At 42.0% G+C, this 23,684-nt stretch overlaps 3 protein-coding genes across 3 annotated transcripts; 2 read left to right on the forward strand and 1 right to left on the reverse strand.

Annotated features, from left to right (window-relative positions):
• Positions 1 to 368: 368 nt before the first annotated feature.
• atl3 (atlastin 3) lies at positions 369 to 10,927 on the forward strand. Its single transcript, XM_072395530.1, has 14 exons — positions 369 to 492; positions 1,724 to 1,946; positions 2,535 to 2,669; positions 4,120 to 4,224; positions 4,299 to 4,349; positions 5,383 to 5,439; positions 5,563 to 5,655; positions 5,740 to 5,878; positions 5,967 to 6,094; positions 6,176 to 6,232; positions 6,335 to 6,406; positions 6,585 to 6,776; positions 6,919 to 7,158; positions 8,776 to 10,927. The coding sequence occupies exons 2-14, from the start codon at positions 1,743 to 1,745 to the stop codon at positions 8,836 to 8,838; spliced, it is 1,536 nt and encodes a 511-aa protein (XP_072251631.1). The 5' UTR covers positions 369 to 492; positions 1,724 to 1,742; the 3' UTR covers positions 8,839 to 10,927.
• Positions 10,928 to 13,341: 2,414 nt separating this feature from the next.
• cfl1 (cofilin 1) lies at positions 13,342 to 18,706 on the forward strand. Its single transcript, XM_072395535.1, has 4 exons — positions 13,342 to 13,452; positions 16,577 to 16,887; positions 16,975 to 17,051; positions 17,652 to 18,706. Exons 1-4 carry the CDS (start codon positions 13,450 to 13,452, stop codon positions 17,762 to 17,764), a joined length of 504 nt encoding a protein of 167 aa, XP_072251636.1. The 5' UTR covers positions 13,342 to 13,449; the 3' UTR covers positions 17,765 to 18,706.
• A 410-nt stretch (positions 18,707 to 19,116) lies between these two features.
• Positions 19,117 to 22,634, reverse strand: prss23 (serine protease 23). The gene is made up of 2 exons (XM_072395536.1): positions 22,377 to 22,634; positions 19,117 to 20,886 (listed from the first exon to the last, which is right to left on the reverse strand). Exon 2 carries the CDS (start codon positions 20,876 to 20,878, stop codon positions 19,742 to 19,744), a length of 1,137 nt encoding a protein of 378 aa, XP_072251637.1. The 5' UTR covers positions 20,879 to 20,886; positions 22,377 to 22,634; the 3' UTR covers positions 19,117 to 19,741.
• Positions 22,635 to 23,684: the final 1,050 nt, after the last annotated feature.

The raw sequence follows: 23,684 nt of genomic DNA on the forward strand, positions 1-23,684 counted from the left end.
AATAATAGATTCGACATGTTGCTGCTTATATGAAAATCACCGCTGGAGGGCGGTACACGCGCACCCTACAGGATACGCAACGTATTTACTCTTTGTACCTCCAAACAAAGCCGCCTTGTTGCTAAGAAACAATCTCTGTTTTCCGTGTAAATCTTTCAAATATGATTTGTTTAAACGCAAAACACCAAGGCCTGTTTTACATGGTTTTGATAGGTGTTTCCGTATTCGTCACTTCTCGTTAAAAACTACATTTCCCACATCTGAGACACACCGTTTATACAAAGGGGGCTTGTAGTTTCCTAACAAGCCTAACGACAGGCTAGAAATCACGCTAAAACTTCATTTACCATGCGTCATTGCGGCGGTTAAAGGCGGAAATGTGTGAATGTCGTGGTGGAAAAAAAAGTTCTAGTGGTTGCTTTCGTGCCAGTGTGAAAAGTTGGTTGTTTCTCTCTCATGAGACTGAGTTGAAGCCGTTTGAAGACACCAAAGGTAACGCTGCACTGTTAAACAACAACTAACGACAATGGACCAGCTCCTTAGAGGCTATTTGTGACTTATACTCCCTACAAATGCTGCATTGTTTTTTTTCCCTAACTCTCGTCTCCTTTGACACATGTTAGCTCTTTGTTTTTGTTTGAATTCACGCAGCCGTACCAGCTGTTTGCTGCTCTGTTAATCAGTGATTAAACCAGAAGACATCTACGTCTTTATAGCTTAAATTTGCCGCCGATAACTTTTAATGATGTTTTTTAAGAACGCGTTGTGGTGTTTGTAGCGAAGGTGCTTCGGGGATTAGTTTATCTCATCCAGCACTTGCTCTTTGTCAAATACAGGAAGATTACCGTTTAGGTCTCCGCTGATTTGGTTAATTGCAACACTTCTTTTCAGCACATTCACTGCAAAGAAATGGCAGGCATGCTGCTCCTTAACGCCACACCTTTGAGTTGTTGAGTTTTGGTTAAAGCGGGGGAGCGAGCTTTGGATGATGCGCAGATCGATTGTTATTGAAGCCATCAACCCCAGAAATCAGCGACAAAGAGCCCCATTGAGGCAGCTAAACCGAACAGAGTATCGGAAAGCATGCTGAATCCATAAGCTGCAGGCAGAGCAGCATGACAGCCATAAGAGCAGCCCACATGCAGCTCCACACAGAGCTCAACATTGTTTCTGATGGAGGGATTAGTGCTCGGCTTATTTTTCAGCCATGACCAGCAAAAACTGTGCTCATTGAGTAAAATGTTTTGTGGGTGATTGCCATCCAAATGTAACATTTGATAAAAGCTGGGAAGAATATCAGCTGTACAGGTCAGCTGAATGAAGTGTAAAGAATTTTTAACTTTTACAACCAAAAATGGCTGTTGACATTATTGATTAGTCTTTATTACTTTTCCTGAGACAGAGTTTCTTATTTATTACTTATCTCGTGGTGACAAAGAAACTTGGAAACTTATTGAACCACAGTGTCAAATAAATATATTTTCATATTAGTTCATTAACACAAATGCAGTATTTCTTTAATCAGTGTATCAAACTATTCTGTGACAGTTGAATTGTTAAATTAAGAGAAAAATTTTCTTTTTGAGTTCTCAACATTATTTGCTGGTTTTCTGCGCATTATACACTATCCATTAAAGATTATAAGAACTGGTAATTGGGTGAAAACTTGAGATGAAATCAAGTCTTAGGTCCTGCCTGATGTTTCTGTGTTTGATCTTCACAGGGACCAGTAGTTGTGCAGGATGGGGAGTGAACCAGGCCCAGTTCAGATTGTTACAGTTTGTAAGGAGAATCACTCCTTTGCGTTGGACACGGATGCTTTGGCCCGGATTCTCTTGGCTCCGGAAGTCCGAGACAAACATGTTGTGGTGCTGTCAGTGGCCGGAGCTTTCAGGAAAGGAAAAAGCTTCCTGCTTGATTTCATGATCCGTTACATGTACAGAAAAGTGAGTGTTTCAGTGTTCCCATCCTCTGATTCTTATGCTTCGTGTCTGTGTAAGATCCCTTTGCTAGAAGCATCTGATGCTGGAATGTTGTTGTATTAGAGCAACGAGTTCAGACTCTGGCTTCTTCTTCCTCTTTAGATAAAAGTGGAAAAATGTGGAAAATCAAAAGTGTGGCTGAAATGAAAACCTGTGCAGTTGTACCATATTAATGCCCATCCCTGCTGTAACGTGAACAAACTTGTTTCCTGAATTAAGATTTGAGTTGATGCCTCTCTTTAGGAGTGGAGGATTTGTGTTTATGTGTTTTCTAAATGAGCATCAACATTGGAGCTCTTACTGCTAAATTTAGTTGATTTTATTTAAATTTTTTCTTAACTCCTTTGCATTTCTTCTCTCACTTTTATCTGACCCTGAACTATGGATACTATTAAAACTGATAATTATGACCTGGAAGCTCAACACTTGTTCTGTTCTTACTGGGAGTTTTTTGTTGTGGAACTGTGGAAATGCTAACCTACCGTTCAGGGTAACTACTGCCGCTGTAGTTTGACCTGTTTGGTGTTTACGGGGTCATTTGTGTCTCTGCAGAGCGATGAGAACTGGCTGGGTCAGGATGACGAGCCTCTCACTGGATTTTCTTGGAGAGGCGGATCAGAACCAGAGACAACGGGCATCCAGCTGTGGAGCGAAGTTTTCCTTGTCCAAAAGAGCGATGGAACAGAGGTACGTCACTCGTAGATATTGATTTGGTTCTTATGTTAACACTAAAACTACAACATGTAAAGGGAGCAGATGTCAAAATGCTCATTTAACTCATGATGACTTAAAATTTTGTTTTAAAAAAGCCTTTAAAAACCTGGTTCCTAGAAATACTAACCTGTGGTCTATTGCGGGAGTATTGTGTTGCATTTATGTGTCCTGGAGCTTTGTTGCTCTGGTTGGTTTTAGGTCTTTAAACTTTTTTTGTTTTGGTTTATGCTTATTCAGCTGCTCATCTTCACATAGAAACCAGAGATTTTTTTAGGAAGAAGTGCAAACAGCTTTTTTTGTTTTTTACCTGGACTTTTCCTACACATGTGTCACAACTGGAGGCTTTCTGCTGGACATGAGGGGCAGGGTGTGGTCTCAGTGTAGCGCGCAAGGAAGCAGGACGTGATGCAGAATGGAAATCGCTGTTTTCTTTGAAACACAGTGAGAATAGCCGATGAGGCTTCTTATTTCGTTGATATCAATACAGCAAGTATCCAATAGTGAGGAACGAGTGGAAAGCAGCATGCTTCAGACAGTGAATGTTCTGTATTATTTGGTGCTTTGTTTGTACATCGTCTCACTCAGTGAGTCCAGTTGAAATGATGCAGACATTTGCATTTGCTAGTGCCATCGCTCCAGAATATCTTAAGAACTTTTCAGGGCTCCAGTGTACGTGTGAAACGGCTCTTGTAAGATTTCCATATCAGGACAGTTTTAGAACAGGACCCGATTATTCTTTGGTAGATAATCGGCTTTCCATTTCTGGATTTAGACAGTACTTGTATAACTTTTCTCCTTTTTTTTTTAAATGACTATCACAGCTTGAGCCCCTGACATCTTTGTCACTCACAGCCATGGATGTCATGTTTTAGTTCACCTCAGCCTGTGATAGATTTCTTTTTTGGTCGACTCTGTTCAGAAAAACACCTTGTGATATATGAAGTAACTCTTTGAACAAACTGCGGCGCCAAAGCAGGGTATTTGTTCCCCTAAGTAGGTCCCCGTGCCTCTACCTCTGAGCATGTGCAGACAGCTCACACTGGTGCTGCAGTGTTCTTGTGGTTACTTAGGGGGTCGTGGAGTTTGTGAGGGAAAAGTTGGAAAAAAAATCATAACTGCCTTTGTGATTTATTGACTTTCTTTGCTTGTAGATGCAAAGTTGTGTCACAATAAGTTCCACCAGCTGAAATGAACAGATCAACGGGCAAACAGCGCTCACTCAGGACTGACAGAGTCGGTGTTGGCTTCAGCTTTCCGGGGTTGTAGTTCTGTCAGTTCGACTAAGTTCTGTTTTGTTTATGTGTATTTTGAATTACAGTTTCAAAAGCAGTTCAACATTTCAGGTTTTAACATATTGTTCCCACCTAAAAGGTCACATGTAACGCACAGTCTCACGTCGGCTTTCTTGTATCCACTGCTGTAGGTGGCCGTGGTTTTGATGGACACTCAGGGAGCTTTTGATGACCAGTCCACCGTGAAAGACTGTGCCACCATCTTTGCCCTCAGCACCATGACCAGCTCAGTTCAGGTGACTGACCATCACTGACTTAAATGCTTCTCCTCATTATTGTAACGAGTGCTTACAAGGCTTCTGTTTTGCAGATCTACAATCTCTCTCAGAACATTCAGGAGGATGATCTGCAGCAGCTGCAGGTCTGTTTCTCTTGATATGAAAAGCTGATGTGATGTTTCAGATTAAGCATGTTTGGAAGATTACTCCCAAGAGAAGAATCAAGTTCACATCATATGAGCTAGTCTCATAAACGGAATGTGTTGAAATTACAGCTATGCCGTTATATGAAATACATCTTTGTAATATGTTGCTCAGTTTTCTACTCAAGCTAGCATGCTAACCAGCTAGCTGCAGTCCTCCATACCCTTATCTAATATCACTTCCAATCACAAGATGAGATTGTGATTCACTGTAGCATCCAGTCTGCCCTCAGTCAAACATAAGAGTCAGAAGAAATGCTGCTGAGACATTGCATTTTCACACTGTCATTTGTGCCAGAGCACAGATAGATTGTGCATAAAGCTGCAAACACAGCAGTGCTCATCTGGAGGCCAGATGTGTTGTTAGGTTATGTTTTTAGCCTTAGCACACACTGCAGAATATAGACTATATAAGGTGTAGAAATAAAAGCGTATCTAAAATCTGTCAAATTAATAGGAATATGTAACAAAATTATTTCCACCACTAAAAACCGTAAAGGTATATTGAAATATAAACATGTCCACAGCATTAAATGTGATTTAAAAAAAACATATAAGTAGAAAACAACATGAGTAACAGTGTGCTAAGCCTGAGGTTTCTAGGATTACCTTAAAAATAGGCTTATGTCATTGTTGAAAACCATGTTTGGTGCAAACCTCTGACATTATTGTTTTATAACAGGGGATGACTGGCTTAGATATTACCAATAGTGTATAAAACTGGCCTCAAATAGTCGCCTCTTAGAGAAGTCAAAAGTTCCTACATGATTCAATATGTGATGTTTCACGGTTCTTATGTCTGCTGTATTATTTCACAATGTGGAACATGATGGGGGAGAAAAATGAAACCATGTGTGTGCATAAACGTCTTTTCTGTGGCTAACAGTGTAATTTCACTGCCTAACGTTAGTTTCGCTTATTATTTCTGCATCTTGGTGTTCATTCTTGCTCAATGGATTCCTTCTCTTCACAGTTGTTCACAGAGTATGGTCGTCTGGCCATGGATGAGATCTTTCTGAAGCCCTTCCAGGTACACAAATCCTCAAGATTTCAGACATTGTTGCTGATGTTATTAAGGTCTCATCTAAAGTTGGTATATGTCCGTGTTTGGGCTAAATCAAACCGCTTTAAAGACATGTTCCTTCTCCTGTAGTCGTTGATGTTCCTTGTGAGGGACTGGAGCTTTCCCTATGAGTACGTCTACGGGTTTAAAGGTGGCAGTGATTTCCTGGATAAACGATTACAGGTACCAGTTTTGTCTTATCAGTTTTGCAAAGGTTTATAAATATATCCAAATTAAAAGCTGATTTTTAAATGTTTTTTGTTAAAGGTTAAGGAAGCCCAACATGAAGAGCTGCAAACAGTCAGGGATCACATCCATTCCTGCTTCACCAACATTTCCTGCTTCTTGTTGCCTCACCCGGGGTTGAAGGTTGCCACCAGCCCTACTTTTGAGGGACAGCTTTGTGGTAAGAACTCCAAATCTTCATCACGTTTCACCTTGTTTAATGATGACATCGAGCGCACTGCTGAGTCTTGGTGCATTTCTTTTGTCAGATGTGGCTGTAGAGTTCAAAGAGCAGCTGCAGAGTCTGATCCCTAAACTTCTGCATCCGGACCGCTTGGCTGAGAAAGAAATTAATGGAAACAAAGTCACCTGCAGAGGCCTGCTTGAGTTCTTCAAGGTAGAATCGACCTCATGTGAGCAGCTCTGCTGAACCTGAGTCAGTTCATCATACCTCCTCTTATCATTTTTGTGTCACCAGGCGTACATCAAGATATATCAGGGAGAAGACTTGCCACAGCCGAAGACGATGCTTATGGTTTGTGCAGCAAGTTTGAGTCATTAGCTATTAAGTTTTCTCAAGTATGGCGAATGTTAGTTTTAACCCCAGTATGGCTAACGTATGCATTTGACTTACCAGGCGACAGCAGAGGCCAACAACCTGGCAGCCGTGGCAACAGCTAAAGATCAGTATTACAAGAACATGGAGAAGGTGAGCTTATTAATAAACTCTAACCACACATCTTTATTCTGTTTGCTAGTACCTGTTGACAGTTTGGTAAGTGGAAACATCGTAAGCATGAATTTGTTTTCATTAGTGCAGACTTTAAAGTGTTTGTTGCCTTATTTGAGAAATTGGTGAGTTAGTAAAAATTGTTTGTCTCTTTAAGATGTGTGGGGGAGATCTGCCCTATGTGGCCCCCGAGACGCTGGAGGAGAAGCAGCAGTTCTTCTACGGAGAGGCTCTTCACACCTTTTCATCCACCAAGAAGATGGGTGGAGAAGAGTTTTGTGACCGTTACCGGACACAGCTGGAAAAGGAGCTGGAGGAGATGTGGCAGTCGTTCAGCAAGCACAACGAGGTTTGTTTTGTTCTATGTATGTAATTCTGTTTTATTTTTTTAGTTTATTAGGATTCATTCAAAACACCTGAATCGTACAGTTATTTATGGCGATGATGTGACTTAAGGATTCTTCACCAATCACCTATTTTTCCTTTGAAAGTCTAAAAACCTCTTCAGCGCCTTCCGGACTCCTGCCGTGCTCTTTGTCCTGGTCTGCCTCCTCTACGTTCTGTCAGGCGTGTTGCTCTTCATTGGCCTGTCCACCTTCGCCTTTGTGTGCGACTGCACTCTGGGCTTGGTCATGATGTCCATGCTGACGTGGGCCTTCATTCGCTACTCTGGTCAATACCGGACTGTGGGCGGAGCCATCGACCAGGCTGCAGGTGTCGTCTTAGAGCAGGTAAGGACACAGGGAGAGGTGGCCGGTTCTGTCATGCAGCTTTCTGTATGATATGTCTTAATGCACTGTACCAGTTAAAGCCACTAGAGGGAGCAGTTGATGTTGGAAAGATCAGTTGAGTTTAAAGAAAAGCTGCTCCCACGTTAAATATGTAAAGGGAATTAAAATAGTGCTTGTTTTAGAGTCAAGCTCTAACAAAATGTTAGGTAGTTGAGCAGATTCAGATTCTCAATATTCCTTCAGTGGCTTTAACACTCAACCACATAGCTCAAAGGAAATTTGGGATGTAACACCCTTATCTTCTCAGTGTCATGTCATTGACTGGCACAATAGAAGCAGCCTATGAATTAAGGCAGCATTTGTACCACAAAGCAAGTTCAACAAGACGAAACCCGAAACCACAGTCAGAGATGAGTAACAATGTTAGTCATTTACTTCCTTTGTTAATACAGGATGTCTGCGTACCTCCTAGGTCAGTCAAGACGAACAGGTTATGGAGAGCAAAACAAGACATATCACGGTTAAAAGAACACTGTTGCTATAAATATGGCAGGAAGGACTTCTGGTAGAGTTGCTGATCATTTAAATTCACACTGTAAGATAAGGAACAGCACATTCAGATGTAAGTTTCAGTAAGATTAGATCTGAGGATAGCTGTATACCAAACAAAAAGATGCATACATCAGGCTAAGGTCTGGTTACTGGAAAGTCCGGACACACTAGTTTGGTGTGCAGTAAAAAAGATGCAAGAGTCGACAGCGCTCAGGAATTTTTGCCCATTAGCAGGAGAAAAAAAACAACAAACGGACGCAAAGCAGTGATGATGTATGTCTAACCAAATGATGCAGTTTGCATTTAGCCAGGAAATAACTTGATGTTGTTTTTATTTTTCTGCCAACCATGTGGCCAAACTCAAGTGCCTAAACGTGAGCCAAACTGCGGCCATAAAGAGTGATGTTGTTTGAACTTAAGGTTTTCTTGGAGACTTCCTGTCGGATTGTTAACATAGTGACAGTTGAGTCTTCAGTCACCTGACCGGCCGCAGCATCAAACAGATGTGAGGGTCCAGTTGTCCAGAAAGTGTGACGCTGAATTTAAGAGGATAATCTGAAATCTGAGGTTTCAGATGTAGTTCAGCCATTTGACAAGCTCTTCTGTTGGAGTCTGCAGGGCAGCGTACTTATCACTGCTCTGCAGTCTGACAGATATGTGGCGGTGCTCAGCAGCACTGTGCTGATCTACTTTTCTGTGGTTATACATCGTGTTTATCTGAAAACTACTCCACCGCCCCTTTCAAAATTTTGTAATAGTGGTGTTTGTTTTTTTTTTGTTTGTTTTTTAACTGAAATGTTGATTTGATAAAAGTGACAAAATGAAAAATGTATGAGCTCATTTAGGGTAACAGAGCACTAATGAAAAATTAAGCTGCCAACAGTGATGGTCTAAAAGCCCCAAAAACTGCCCTCAGAGGCTGCTAAAATGTCCCTTACTTCCACAAAACAGGAAGGTTTAAATTGACCAAAAATGCAGGGAAACTGATGTCAGCAGCTGTTTAACAACAAGCTTCAGCCAGCACACATTCGAATTAACCGTCTCTCCCATTCTCCCTGTTTTTAGGCCACTGTGGTGTTGAACAAGTCAAGAGGAACAAGCACCAGTGTCCAGAAGAAATCCAGCTAGAGGACCTCCGGGCCCACATGATCTGGATACAGAGCGAACAGCACACAACACAAGCACACACTAAAGCCTTATCATCCATCGGCCACATTGGCACATGGTAACAACACAAAGCCAATTCACCAGCATCTCTATTATGCAGATTACACAACCTGTTTAAGTCCAGGCTTAAAGGCAGTTACTTAAACACCCCAAACCTTCTAACTTGTAGTTCATGTCTGCAAAAGATACTGCCCTTAGTTTACAATGTTACAAGTCCTCCTAATGTACAAGTCGATGTTTACCTTTAAACCTAAATGAAACTCTTTAATTTCCTCTTTCAGCTGAATCTTACTCGGCTGATTCTCGGTGTGAGACATGGGGAGTCGGAGCACTTTACAAAGCCTCCGCTGTTTATCTTTAAACATTTTAAAATGCAGCTTTAAAGCTTACACATGTTACTGTGGCTCTATTTATTTACTCTCTGGCCTTGAAACATTCCATTCTGTTTGTAGATTTCCTCCATGTTTTATATAAAGTAGCATTTTTTGGATGGTGGACGTCACCGCTTGCAGAGGAAAAGAAAAAACGCACTTTCTGCACATTCATGGAGCTGCATGTACTAGTTCAGCTGAAATTAATTGTTACGATGCTTTACTGTTTATTCCTCGATGGAGAGATGTTACGCTTTCTGAGCACTAGATGATACACAGGATGTTATAACATTCATACAAGTTCAACATCTGTTCTTAAAAAGCTTCAAACTCGGTTGGAAATCTGTTATTGGGAAAACTTGAAAAGTCTTGAATGGAAAACAACCTTAAAAAATAACGAGGATTCAGCCAAAGAGTTAACTCTAAATGTTGTGGCATGTTGCATTTATGGTCCAGTGGTTACTCGTATCACTTCAAATACAAGTGAATTTAAGCTCAAACTTTGTCCAGAAAGTAATCAGGAGACGGATACACACACACACACGTGGAACAAATGACAAGCATGATGTTCAAATAGACTGAAGTACCGAAGAAACCTGCAGTACACGACTGTCCTGCTCCTGAGGATTTTGTACACGTGTCAGTTTTAGAAGACACATTGATCAAATTTCATAGTTGTCATACATGTAGCCGTGCTTCTCCTCCTTACACCTCTTTCTAGTGTAATACTTATATCAGTGAGTTACAGTCTGAGTTATGCGTGACATTTATAGACAATGTCAGTTATCTCTTATATAGAGTTCATAATGGTGAGCTGTCTCTGAGTAATAATTCTTCATAAAAATCATTTGAACTTGATATTTAACTCTCTTTTCAATCAAATATTCACCAAACAGTCTCTAGCTCTCAATCTGCGTGCTTTGTGTGACTCTGCTGTAGAAATGTAGAAAAAAAAGGAAAGATAGATTTAGTCTGACATGATTGTTAATGCAAACAGCAGAGATTTGACCAATCAGCTGTGTTTTTCAGTCTTTACAGAGTGGATTTATGAGGTTTTTCTTTGTGGGACCACGCAGGGCATCTCAGGCAAACTCAGAGGAAATTAGGTTGTGGATTAAAGTGCTTTGATTACTGGTGACGATGCCCTACGTCTGAGTACGATGGAATGATGACCCTTGAGGTAACCTTTGAATGGAGAAGTAAAATGGAAAGTATTTAGTATTTTTAAAGTAGACACAGGATTGTGTGACCCAAGCATAAGTAAAAACCTGGACAGCAGCAGTGAGCATTTTAACAACTTAATCATATGTTCTGCACTCGGACAGAGTGAAAACGCTTCATTCTCACCTTATTCTCATGCATCGGTGCTGTGGGTGCAAGTCTCCAGAAAGCAGGGCCAAACTTGATTGTAGAAACAACGAAGATCCATGATTTTTGACCATCATGATGCACTTTGTCATTCCTTTCCACGTAAGGAGGAAAATTCAGGTTGTTGTACAAGCAGTTACTGTTGCACTTTCCCTCCTCTTTGGTGCTTTTTGCACGCTGCTCATTCCAAAAGTGAGAAACGCATGCTAGTAACAGCCAATGTAATTATCTCTAGTGGGAGGTGGGAGGGAGGGGGGATTGAGTTGAGAAATGCTGTTTTATAAAGAATAAACAGAGCTTGTAACTGTTAATGTGCCTGTCTGGTCTGTTCTTTTTTTTTTTTTTTGACACTTTACAAACTCCCTATCTGCCAGCAGGTTCACCGAATAACAATGACCTGAAAAGAAAAATACGACGTGTGTTTTTTTATTTGACATCATCGTACACCCACAGCAGATTCTGTCACACGTTACATCTGACTGATGTAATCAGAATAGCTTATTTATAACTTTATTGTTCAAAGTAAAGCTAACCGAACTACTGCCAGCAGCAGCAAAGTGAAAGTACACAGATCTGTCACAACATTACAACGGGATGTTCTGCTCGGAAAACCTGCTTCCTGGTGTTCATGTGGATGTTATTCTGACACTAGACACCCTCTTAAACATTTTTGCAGGTCACACATCTCATGTGGCAACAGAACTGCTAATGTCCTGGTACCAGACCCTCAAGGACACCCTCAAATGTTCTGCATCCACAGCCTGGGAGCTCTTTTGGCAGCATAAGGAGCACTTATACAATCTAGGGCAGGTGGTCATACCTTTGTCGCTGATAATTTGTAGATAGAAACATGAGACTGTACAATAAACTGATACAGAATGGATCAAACATAATAGAACAAAACAAGGATAATTACAGTGAACCACTTTATGGAATGTGAGTTCAGCACAATATAAAGTTTATATCACTTCATGTCATTCACAGTATGTTCTAACAATGTAAAGTATGAGAAAATTAATCTAACATTAACTTATTAACCCTCAAACACTAACGTCAGGTGATATGTCCTGGAGCAGGTGGACCAAACAAGTTCCGAGCTGCATTATTTATTTATTTATTTATCTTCATGAATTCCCTATTTTTTCACTAATTGAACAGCCTTTCTTTCTCGTTTATGGTCATTGTTGCTTCTTTTGGTTAACTGCATTTCATTTGTGGTTTCACATCTCTGTGACCATTCCGTGTCTCATTTGAGGTGATATTTGAGTTGTTTGTGTGACTCATTTTGGTCATTTTCTCTCGCTTTATCGCCATTTATGATCATTTCAGTTATCTCTTTTCAATAATTAGCCGGCTCGTTTTGCTGATCTGTCTCCAGTGGAGTGAGGTAATGAGTCAGTACAAACAGTTGTCATAGCAGAATGAACAAAAATCACACGAGAGAGGTAGTTTGAGTTTATCTGCGTTCACTTTTATTATTCATTATAAATGTAGGTCAGTTAGGTGTTTTACAACCACACCGACGTCACTTCGCTCAGGTCAGAGGGACGCTTTTAGTACAAAATGTGTACATTTCGTTTGTCATTCTTGTCCCTCATCTTCCGCTCCTCGTCTCCTCCTCCCTGGATATCTGCCTCCCATCCTCGTGCTACCCGCCTCTCGGTGTCCGTGTCTCTCCCCACCGCGCGATGCTGCACAAAAATCTTCCACAGCGAATTTCGCGTCCCTTGTTTCCTTATATGGTGATCAGCGCCGCGGCCCGGCCCTCCTGGCTCGGTGAGCGAGGCGCGTGCACCGACCGCCGCCGTTCACCGTTCGCTTCCATATTTGGAAGTGAGTGCAACAAAAACGGCTCCAAAGGGAGGGGAGAGGAGGGACGGAGCTGAGGGGGAGGGAAGAGGGACAATTTCCTTCCACCCTAAAAACCGCTTTGCTCCCGGCTGGAAGCTGACTGTCCGTCGGAACCGCAGAGAGATCGCTTTACTAATCAATACCTGCCCAAGTCATTGAAATAATAAATAATAGCATGTATACCCCTTCCTTGAAAGGATACTTCACCTACATTAATGACTTCAGCAACAGCCAAAGCTCTACTCGTGGTCCTATATCAGATGTTACAATAGAAACTACAAATTGGGGTTTATATCCGCAAATATAGCCTATAACTTAAACCCCAATGCTCGTGGTTTTACTAAACACGCACTTATGTAGCTCTATTAAAATAAAAAAAGTTCAATACACGATACATTCGCAGGGATTTACAGACTTATTCAAATACTACTCCGTAAACATGTTCCCATAATACTCCACGATAATCAGCCAGTAAGTCTGATTTGATTCGTACAATCAAAATAGTATTAACATAATAACAATAACACATTAACAACAAGAAAAGCACTTGGAAATTAAATGGAAAAAACATAGGGAGGGCTGAGGGAGTTAAAAACCCGAGGGAAATTATTTGTTGTTTCAAACAGTCGCCATTTAAGGAGACGTTCAGTGACGGTGGTCAGTAATGACAAGAATGAAAAACAAATATGTAGAAATAACATAAATATGTGTGTTTGTGTAATAAAACTGGGGCCAGTTAATTTGTCTCATCTGCGGTATCACAAAGGAGCAAATTCATTAGTGACTAGTTTAAAAAACAACGAACAAAGTAGCAGAGCTGTCGCGGGTAGCACACAGGCACTCCCGCTCGTGCACGTTGCTCAAGCCGTGACCGCGCTTTCAGGCGCGTGCCCGCTGCGTATTCTGTCTGTGAGCGAGACCGACAATTCATCATCAGTCCATTCAATTTCTACCAGACGCTGACCTATTCAGAGCTCCTGCAATGGTGAGTTTGACTTCGTGTTTGATCAGTTTTCAAGACCCTCTCTCTGGTTTGATGGATCAATATGATTAAGTCTCAACATGGGGGGAACTCTGGGGTGAATTTATGTTAATTTAGCTCGTTTTGTGAAGGTTTTAGCATCACACATAGCAAGCCGGGTTGTGTGCCGCAGGAGCCGGGATAAGAACAGCTCTCCTGTGGGGAAACCGGGACAGCTAGCTAGGAATGTCGCGACGAACCACCGCGGATCCTCGCGTTATACTATTTGCGTATGGCGGACTATCGCTTAAGTAAGCTTTGACACGATTTCGTAAACAAAACACCAACGATTCAAAACAAGTGGCGCCATTTCGTTCTTCTTACCGTGTTTCGCCGACGTAAATCGGCTTCTTCGTGGGGCCTTGTCTGAGTTAACGTCCGCACCGTTGCCATGACGCTGTCTCAGTGTTTTCCTTGCATCATGTTTCCTTTATTTGGCCTCTCTGCGTCGATTCTTCCTCATCATAACCTCAATGCTAACGCTAGCTGAACTAGCTTAGTTAGCCACAGCAGGGAATGATACACGTTATGGCTGGCGCTAGCCGTGATTTCCTGGTTCTTTGTCTGTACACGGCTTCCATTCAGACGGTGTCTGAGATGCCGGCTGACTACGGGCTACACATCAGGACATTTCTACCCGCCGTTAATAGTAAACGGACAACTTGTAGGATCGTAACAAATGTCGCTTCGACAATAATTGAATTGACAGGCGGTCTCGTTTGAACAGTCTTTCCTTATTTAGGAAGCTAGCGCACACATGTGCGTGTGCTGCATTCATGGCCCCACCCTGAATTTGGTGCAAAGACCATTTTGTCTGTTCCCTGGCTGTTTTATAACAGCACCGTCTTTGGTTTTGGCCTACTGCCGTTTCACCCGCGGACAGCTTGTCGTTTATTTATAAGTTTATACTGCACATTTAACCGAATTGTTACCATTACGTAACGCTGGTTTTGTAGTTTAGGATGAGCCAGCCAATGCTAACGGGCCGCTGTTTGTGGCTCCTCATATTCGATGCTGCGCATCCCTTTTTTTCCTCTTTTTAGTTGCGCATCCAACTTGTACAGCCTTTAACACGCGCGACATGCACGTCACATCATTGGACGACCTCATATCACCATAGGAATCAAATGCCGAGTATCTCCATTCATTCATACACAGTCCCCAAACATAAGAGTCTCTCTCTTTTGCGTTGTTCTTGTGCAGCACTAAAATATATATAAAAAAAAGGCCTGTGTTTGTTTTTTACAGTCTGAGCGTTTTGCTTACAGTCTGACATCAACAAAGTCTACCTGCTGCACGCTCATTTTTTTTAAATTTAAAGTTTGAATCTAGGCCCATTAGGCCTGTACTTGCTGCGGAAAATGTCCTCGACCTTAAAGGCTGCAGGTTTCTAATTTTAATTATACCAGTGAGTACACAAATGACGGACTTGAGGGCTGGAGCTACTTTAGTTGAACCTTGAGTATCGTAAAGGATAATATCCGTGGTTACGATTAGATAAGATGACAGCACGTTATCGTGGTCAGGATGCCTATCGTGATACGTGCTGGTTAACAAACAGCCATAATGCAAACGATAGGGTGGTAAATTAGGTCAAATTAAAGTGTTGGAGGAGGAGTGAAAAGATAAAAAATTTACTTTAAGCGTGAAGGTATTCCTGTCTGCAGGAAAGTAACAAGCTGATTTTAATTTAAAAAAAAAAAAAAAAAATCACCATGGAGGAGGAATGCAGTGTCATGTGCTCAGTCTGTTTGTGCAGAGCTTAGAAATGTGTAGTTAAGCAAATATTTTAGAGAAACTGCAAAAAGGAACATCAGTGGGTGCTGAGTTACAATGCTTACTTTATTAATGAGGAGTTTAAAGTTGTTTGCTGGTTAATTATTACTTTGAAATGGACTGTTATCTAACACAGGCCTTTAACGCCCTGAGCAAACACACCATGTCTGCAGTTTGGTTCCTTTCCTGTCTTTCCCGTCCCATTGTTTCCGTTTTCATTGTTTTTTTTCTGTTCCACTGACACATCGCTGGTAGATAGAAGCTGCTTTCTCCAGAGACTGCATAATCTTGTGATGGTATGCCTTTAAACGGAGTCAGAAGACTTGACTCAGTGAGTTTATGAAGCAGCAGTGACTTTGCGATGCGACTGATTTGTATTCTGTATTGAACAGAGGCCCCATTGTTTTTGACTGAACCCTGCACTGAAATGCTTCATTCCTGACCCCACCCTCACCGTCTTTATGGCAGAGAAACATGACTGGTTCCTCATGACCACTCCAGTGATGTGTCACAGCTAATGCCATAATCATAGTCTTTTGGTGTGGACACACCTGTTAACAGCCTTCATATTCTGGACTTTGGACTCATTGTATTTTTTCGTAAGATTTTCCTCAGCCTGACCCGACTGACCGACTCATTGGTGCCGGTTCCATTTGTACCACAGATGGTTTTCTGATTGATTTTTTTTTTTTCTTTTTCTTTTTTAAACTACACAGCTTCTCTTCATCCAGCACTAACACAGCTAACGGCTCGTCATGACCGCACCTTTTACATTTCAATCCATATTATCAGTCGTCCTCTTAAGGAGCTTTCCTGTTATGACCGTGTGATAGTCACATGCCACCCACTCAGTCTCTTCCCCATTATGTCTGTATTTAATATAATTAAGTAATAAGTTCTGGCCTATTTCAGACTATATGAACTGCTTTATATTATTATTAAAATTAAACTGATAATTGGTTTATTGTCAGAATTGTGTGAAAGATTACCAAAAATATCTAAAAAGCTGTAATTTAGGATATGAGCTTCAGATTAACTAGATCAGTTGACATTTGTGATCGCATCTTATCTTTGGATTATGTTAAAAAATCTGCTTCGTTGTCCATTGAAATGGTTTATCTGCACCTTTTTTACCATCATGTGAAATTTGCTTCATAAACTGGTAACTTTAATTTTACACCAGAATACTGGTGGATTTTCAGTATTACAACAAGTAACAAAGTGTTTCTGTGGTGCCGGTAGTTCTGCTGGGAGAAGCGGCTGCTTTGTTAACCTCCAAATACCTCGTATTAACAGACTGATCTCTCCTCAGGCCTCCGGTGTGAAAGTCACAGATGAAGTTATCACCGTCTTCAATGAGATGAAGGTGCGAAAGGCTCAGGCGAACGAGGATGAGAAGAGAAAGAGGAAGAAGGCCATTCTGTTCTGCCTGAGCAAGGACCTCAAGAACATTGTTCTGGATGATGGCAAAGAGATCCTGCAGGGTGACTTGGGAACCACTGTCCAGGACCCATACCAGCACTTTGTGAAGATGCTGCCCCCAGACGACTGCCGCTACGCTCTCTACGACGCCACCTACGAGACCAAAGAAACAAAGAAGGAGGACCTGGTCTTTATCTTCTGGTGAGAGAAGCCGTTAAAGTAAATAAATGGCTTTATGACATCAGCTGTGACGACGTCTGGCTTAAATGTTTCTTCCACATGTTGCAGGGCTCCAGAGAGCGCTCCTTTGAAGAGCAAGATGATCTATGCCAGCTCAAAAGATGCTATCAAGAGAAAATTTGAAGGTGCGTAGCTGTTTAACATAAACCCGAACCCCACCCAGCACACACCTGGACTTGAGCTGCACCGAGTCAAATGACTCAGCAGACATTCTTGTACCAAACCCAGAGAGACGGGTCACCTGACTGCAGTTCCCTACAGCTCTCAGCTCATTGTTTTTGGCTCTCCAGCTGCTTCACCCTCAGCACTTCTGTAAAGATGGCGTAGACAGGTGTTTTTTAGCTTGAAGAATCTCCTGAAAAACACCTGCTCGTGTTGGACTCCACAGGGATAACTGGCCTGCTTGTGTTTTTTATCAAAGCCAACGCAACATTTAATTAAATGGTCGAGCTCATCATGAGGTGATATCGATATGTCATCGGTTTATACTCACTGAACTGTCCCATTTAAAGTAGTCATTCTGAATATATTTATACACCTGACTCAGTGTTATTTAGATGACTCTTATTCCCTGGTAGTGTTAGCTGGATAAGTGAATCATTTCTTTATTATCACTGATAAATTAGACATGTACCATGAGCTTATGGCGGCCCACTGGTGAGAATATGTTCTCAGAATGCTCATAGATGTGTGATTCTGACCTGTTTTTTGTCTTCTTGTTTCAGGTATTAAGCACGAGTGGCAGGTGAACGGTTTGGAAGACCTCAAAGACCGGCACACCCTGGCAGAAAAGCTCGGTGGCTCATCAGTAATCAGCCTGGAGGGATCCCCTTTATAAAAGGCACTCCCCTCTTCTCCGGCTTCGATTGAAGCCGCTCAGACACATCCGTTGGGTTTAGCTGTTCATTCCAGTTTGGTGCGGAGAAGGGGCAAAAGCAGAACCGGCAACATTTGTGGGACTCTTTGGGGAGGGAAATAGTGGGTGGGTTGCAGGGGGAGGGGAGGGGGGAATCGAGTGACAGTTTAAAAGACGAAAACAAACAAACAAACGAGAAGAAAAGTAAAAAAAAAATGCAGACTGTCATTCCAGTTCATGCGTAATACAGATTATGAGCAAAACACACACAAAGATACAACTGATGAAGGATGATGAAGTTTAAATACACATTTGTTCGTGTTTGAAGGACAGGTTTCGTTCTTTCTGGGTTCCACTTGAATGATTGCAGAGAAAGTGACGGGCAGCAAACTTTAATTTTTCCAGCCGTTGAATCCTGACAAAACAATTGTTCCTACTACATTTTTCTTTTTTTTTTCTTGCCAAACTTCTAGTTGAGTTTTGTAAGTGTGTGTTTAGTTGACACTAGATGTGTAGTTTAAAAAAAAAATACTAATTTACTCTTGATTGCACAAGATGTATCAAAACCTTCTCTGAGGGGGCGGGGGGGACACGGTTAATTCTAGACACTTCCTTTTTCTTTGTTTTGTTCTTTCATTGGTCTTTTTCTTTCTTTTTGAACATGCAATTTCCAAAACTCGAGTGATTCCTTTTTATTTCCAGTTCTGGCTCAGAGAACATGGCACTTGATGTAATGAACAGACAACATTCCTCTTACTTGTTAGAAACCAGGTTTTCCTCGATTTTAAAAACGTGGTTGTTATGATGGTCTGATGGGGAGCGATGTGTATATGAAGGAGCAGCGATCAGAGTTTAGATTGAAAACTGAATGGTGGATGTTTTGTATCGTCTCCTTATCTCTAATAAAAAGCACTAAACTACTGATTTGTTCTACTTTTTCTTCCTTTTTTTCCCCTGGTTTTATGCAGCAATCTGAATTTGATTATAAATTGAAATAACATTCATCCAACTCAAACCTGTGCCGAGGTGTCTGTAGCTGGATGGGAAGTGATCTCATGACAGGACTACAGCCTTATTTGATTGTAATTATGTAATTTACTGATGGATGTTTAAACCTAATTGTTCATTAATTCTGTAACAGACTCATCCAACACACAATGAGCAGGGTAATGTCAGTAAGGTTAAGTGTTTTTCATTTAAAAGCGGATGATATTCACCTTATTGAGCGGAAAACAATCAATTTGACAGTTTGTGTCAACAGACTCTGGAGCTGCTGTACCAGCTGTGACCACAGGAGGGCACACTAACACTGCTGAAAGAAGACTGCACACAAACACGTATAAATCTCTGTTTATTAAAATATGTCAAGCCCTTTTTGGGGAAAAAAAAATAAAGTTAACATTCTGTGTTTCCAGTCCACTCTGAGAGGTGTATTCTCTCTGCCTAAATGTTAAGGTCGGGCCTCTTTCTCAATGCAGCTCAAGAGGAGAAGCAGCTGAACTATTCGTGAAGAGTTATCAAAACACCAAAGCAGTTGTCCCTGAAGAGAGAAGGAAACATGGGAGTATGTCATCAGTAGATTACGGTCATCCACAGCAGAACAATAATCTGCTGCTAATGACACACGGGGAGAAGTGCGTTATCCCTCTTGTAAAAAATGGCTCGAGTTATTGCTGTGGAAACACTGACGGCTTTATTAATCTGTGCGGGTTAAACATGCCGTCGTGATGATCTCACAAGCAGATTTATTTAATAGGAGCAGAGGTTAAAGGGAGCAAATGAGGGAAATGGATTCAAAAACAGAGGTGATTACTGGTGTAAAGTGGATCTCCTGCTTGGATTTAAGCCTGTTTTTCACTCGTCTTTCTCCAGAAATAATAGCTAACATTCAACCCTGTATTTTTTTTTAAAGTCACTTTGTGCTTTCTTGTGTTTTTCAGGCTAAATCGAAAACCCTCCTTAGTCTTGGACACAGTCCAATCGGTTTCCGTGCACCCAGTAACAGATCTGGGCGAACTTCAGAGGAGTGATGCGCACAGCCACGTTGTAATCCCTGTTCTCCCCGTCTATCTCCAGCCACTGGTGTCCGGAGAAGATTCCAATAACCTTCCTCTCCCAGCGCTCCAAACTGTTGTCCCACACTCGTCCATACACTCCTGAGCCGCTGGCTCCAGGGCGGGCATCACAGTGCTGGTATATCAGGTCGCTTGACTCTTCTTCCACAGGACAAAACCTGTACACCAGCTCCCCGGGCCTGTCGCTGTCAAAACCAGAGAAGTGGATGCGATTCCCTGCCAGATCATCAGAGGAGGGAGCTACTGACAGGCGCATGAAGGGACGTCGGTGAGGCCAACGCAGCTCCAGCAGGGCGTAGTCAAAGTCCATGCTGACGTCCTGGGGACCCTGGATCCAGCCCTTTGGCACGCGGGTACGTTTCACCCGCACCCAGCGGACCAGAGGCTTCTTGGCAGAAGTCAAGCCGGTTTTAGTGCTGTTGATGGATGGAGGAATCAGGAAGCCCACCCTGAGCTTTCGCGCTCCATTGACGTAATCTTTCCCATCGTGTACACAGTGGGCAGCTGTGAGGACGTGCTGCTGAGACACGAGAACGCCGGTGCAGCCGGTGGAGATGCGCACAGCAGTGGAGAAAGGATAGTCCAACAGGAAGTTGTCCCCTCGGATGTTAAAACGCCCATCTGCTCCGTAGATCTGCCGCCTCACACGCTTGTGCCTGGGCTTCCCATCTGGACGTCTCCAGGGCGGCGGGTGTTGAGCTTCTCCCTCAAAGTCATCATCACCCTCCACGTCCACTGTGGTGAGAGTGCGGGAGCCGTCTGCGTACAGCGTCTCAAAGGCCAGTTTCTCGCTCAGCTGCTCCCTCGGCTCCTCCAGCGCTCCTCTGTGGAAACAGCTGGAGTTGCAGCGGGTGGTGAAGTCCAGCTGACCGTGAGCGCTGAAACGGGAGCGGGTGAGAGGCGTCGGTGCGTGAGGGACGAGCGTGGGGACATGGACAGGGTGATGGTGAGGAGGGTGGAGCAGAGACAAGGTGAGGGGGAGGAGGTGCTGAAGGAGCAGGAGCAGGTGAATTATCATCATGGAAAACACTGAAAGTACACAGAAATAAATCATTCATGAGGAAATCAGCTTACCAACATCTGCCACACAAACAACAGTGTAAAACGTTATTAAAACAAGAAGCCTCACAAACACACAAACTCTAATCCCTCACGGACTCTTTCGCAGTCGATTGTAAATCACAGTGAGTGGGGGTCAGCTTACAAACTTTATTGTTGCAATGCAGGCCTGAACTTCATCTGCTGTGGTGAGGCAACAATGAGCCTCTTGTTCCTACATTATAGATTAAGAGGAAAAATCTGATTTCAGCCAGAGGGAATCAAACAAGCCTTATACAGTCCGCTTGGCACAAAAAGTCACGGACAAATTCCAAAGAAAGGTCCCAATAATGAGGAAACAAAGTGACACGGCCACCACAAAGCGGAGCGTGACACTCTGAGGCCGGCTTCAGTCGCAGCTCTGCTAGCAAGTATTCGTTGAAGCTCAGAGGTAAGAAGGTGTTCTCTATCAAACATTAACGGCATTACAGCCTACATGGAGCTTTCAGAACAGATTAGCAGGGACACAGAGATATTTGATCCCCTCTAAAGACTGTGGATCCCCAGGCACTCATGGCTAGAGCAGGTGTGCAGAAAGTGAGAAGCAACAAGTCGAGGCAGGGCAGCAGATCATTAATCCTAACAAAAGACTGGGTGGGGCTTGCACACCCACCTATGAGTTGCCCCATGTAACACTGCACAGGAGGCTGAGTTACAACAAAGAGCACATGTAAGCAAGGAAAAGTGCATTCCCCTCCATGTCGATGCATCAGTTACATGACAGCTTCAGCCGATCACTGTGGCGGGGTGTGAGGTAGTAGAATAACTTCTAATTTAGACACACTGTAAAAAAAACAAAACAACTGATTGCAATAAATGTGGCAAACAGGTCACAATATTAATCAAGCCCAAGAGAAACAGACGTAAGCTATGTTTCAGGAGTATAGTCGCTGTCAGAGCTGAAACACTATAAAGGACAAGTGTTCCTGACGTTTTAGAGACACTTTCTGATCAAATTAAAGGAATGTGACAGTAAACTGAGAGGAACATGCTGGTAGGTGTTGATCTTTGGGCTGCCACTGTAACTTGAGATTATAGTGAATAATTATGGAAAGAAAAGCAAATGGAGTCGTTATCCTCTCTCTTTAGTACATTATTGTAATAGGAAGGTATCCTGTTAAAAATCCAAGAACTATTTCATATATTCTAAGATGTGTTTGCAGCAGAGTAAAATGAGGCATGACAGACAGCTCCCTCTTACGTGTTAAAAAACCACAGTGAGCAAACATCTTATTTAAAAATTAACTTGTTGATAAGCAAAAAACCTGAATCCTGAATAATCATTTCACAAAGTGACTGGAAATCTCTTCAACTTCATTCATGTAAGGACCAGGGAACACTAATAGATCATTCTAATAGAGAGTCTATAAGAGGTAAATGTTTCTGGAAAAAATATTAACTAAAGCAAGACATCTGAATACCTTATCTCATCACAAGAGATCGCTGGTCCGTGTTTACATCGCAGTCAGACTGTCCAACCCATCAGACGAGTCATTTCTCCTGGTTTCTCTCATTATCTCTGGTGACAGGTAGCTTCTCCCTCCTCTCTTATCTCTGTTCTTACTCTCCAGAAGGGGAAACTTTGCTTGCCCTTTTATAGCGAGTACAAATGAAGTGCCAGGTGCAGAGTGGATGTCCGGACGTCCTCTACAACCTGTCCTGTTCAGACACAGAGCAACAAATACAGCCTCTGTTCAGAAAAGAAAGTTTTCTCTCCATGAAGGATCCGTCTCCAAGGTCCTAGCGCCCCTCCAACTGCCTGCCTGCCTGCTGAGAGGCGGCAGTTAGTAAAATAATGTTATAATCCTGTATTTACAGCATACTGTCACGGTTTATGATTTTATATTTTACTAACATGTAAAAAATGAGTGTACATAGGCAGGTTTAAATTCTTGACATTTCCTACATACAAAGTTATAATAATATTGATGGATTAAAAAAATATAAACATATAAACCTTCTCAAATGAGTGCTTCAATCTAAATGCTAATATCAACATGCTAATGACAATGCTAATAAATTTAGCAGATGTAATGTTCATTTGTTCACTATGTTATTGAATCGCTATGCGATTCTTTAAATTTTCTTCAGTTCTAATTATCACCTAGCCAGGCACAGCTAAAGTGGTTGTAAATGTTATCGGTTGGACACTAAAGTGATAGTATGTTTAAAATACCAACGCTTAAATGCGTAGCAGAATAGCACCTTAGCATGTTCTGTGTTCATTATCTAGCCTAGCATGTTAGCAAGCTAATATTTGCTAGCCCTACACAATTTCAACATGCTAACTTATTATGGTGTATACAATCATCATGCTGACGTGTTTAGCATGTGTAATGTTCACAACACTGTCATGGCATGTTTGTATGGCAACATTTGGTAAATATCGCCAAAATACTGCTGAGTATAAAGGGAACTATCAGTTCAGTCCTGGCATCACAACTCTTAAATTGTTAATATGGATGATAAACAATGTTATTGAGTTTAACAGATGTACATTTTTTCAGGGACATGATCAAGTTTTAAGTGTAACGAGTGAGCAGTAAACAAATAATGCTAACATCTTTATTATGAAGTTCACCACCTTCATGAATTAAATTTAGTGTGTTAGTATACAAAGATTTTCTGAGCAGGTCTAAAGTGCAGCTGAGAGTTATAGAGAATGCAAAGTTGTTGTCACATGTTGGTTTGTTTGGATGCCACTCTCACTTGCACTCAGACTGTCTTCT

Source organism: Leuresthes tenuis, unplaced genomic scaffold (assembly GCF_036924035.1).
Source record: "Leuresthes tenuis unplaced genomic scaffold, fLeuTen1.0.hap1 SCAF_11, whole genome shotgun sequence".
Taxonomy (NCBI): Eukaryota; Metazoa; Chordata; class Actinopteri; order Atheriniformes; family Atherinopsidae; genus Leuresthes; species Leuresthes tenuis.

What these genes read in the sequence shown, in the direction of transcription:
- prss23 (XM_072395536.1), bottom strand. Translation starts at nt 20,878, where the DNA reads ATGATGATAATTCACCTGCTCCTGCTCCTTCAGCACCTCCTCCCCCTC.
- atl3 (XM_072395530.1), top strand. Translation starts at nt 1,743, where the DNA reads ATGGGGAGTGAACCAGGCCCAGTTCAGATTGTTACAGTTTGTAAGGAG. An exon ending in TCTTTCTGAAGCCCTTCCAG is followed by an intron (nt 5,440 to 5,562) that starts GTACACAAATCC and finishes CTTCTCCTGTAG; the next exon opens with TCGTTGATGTTCCTTGTGAG. An exon ending in TTTTGAGGGACAGCTTTGTG is followed by an intron (nt 5,879 to 5,966) that starts GTAAGAACTCCA and finishes TTCTTTTGTCAG; the next exon opens with ATGTGGCTGTAGAGTTCAAA.
- cfl1 (XM_072395535.1), top strand. An exon ending in GACCTGGTCTTTATCTTCTG is followed by an intron (nt 16,888 to 16,974) that starts GTGAGAGAAGCC and finishes CACATGTTGCAG; the next exon opens with GGCTCCAGAGAGCGCTCCTT. An exon ending in TATCAAGAGAAAATTTGAAG is followed by an intron (nt 17,052 to 17,651) that starts GTGCGTAGCTGT and finishes TTCTTGTTTCAG; the next exon opens with GTATTAAGCACGAGTGGCAG.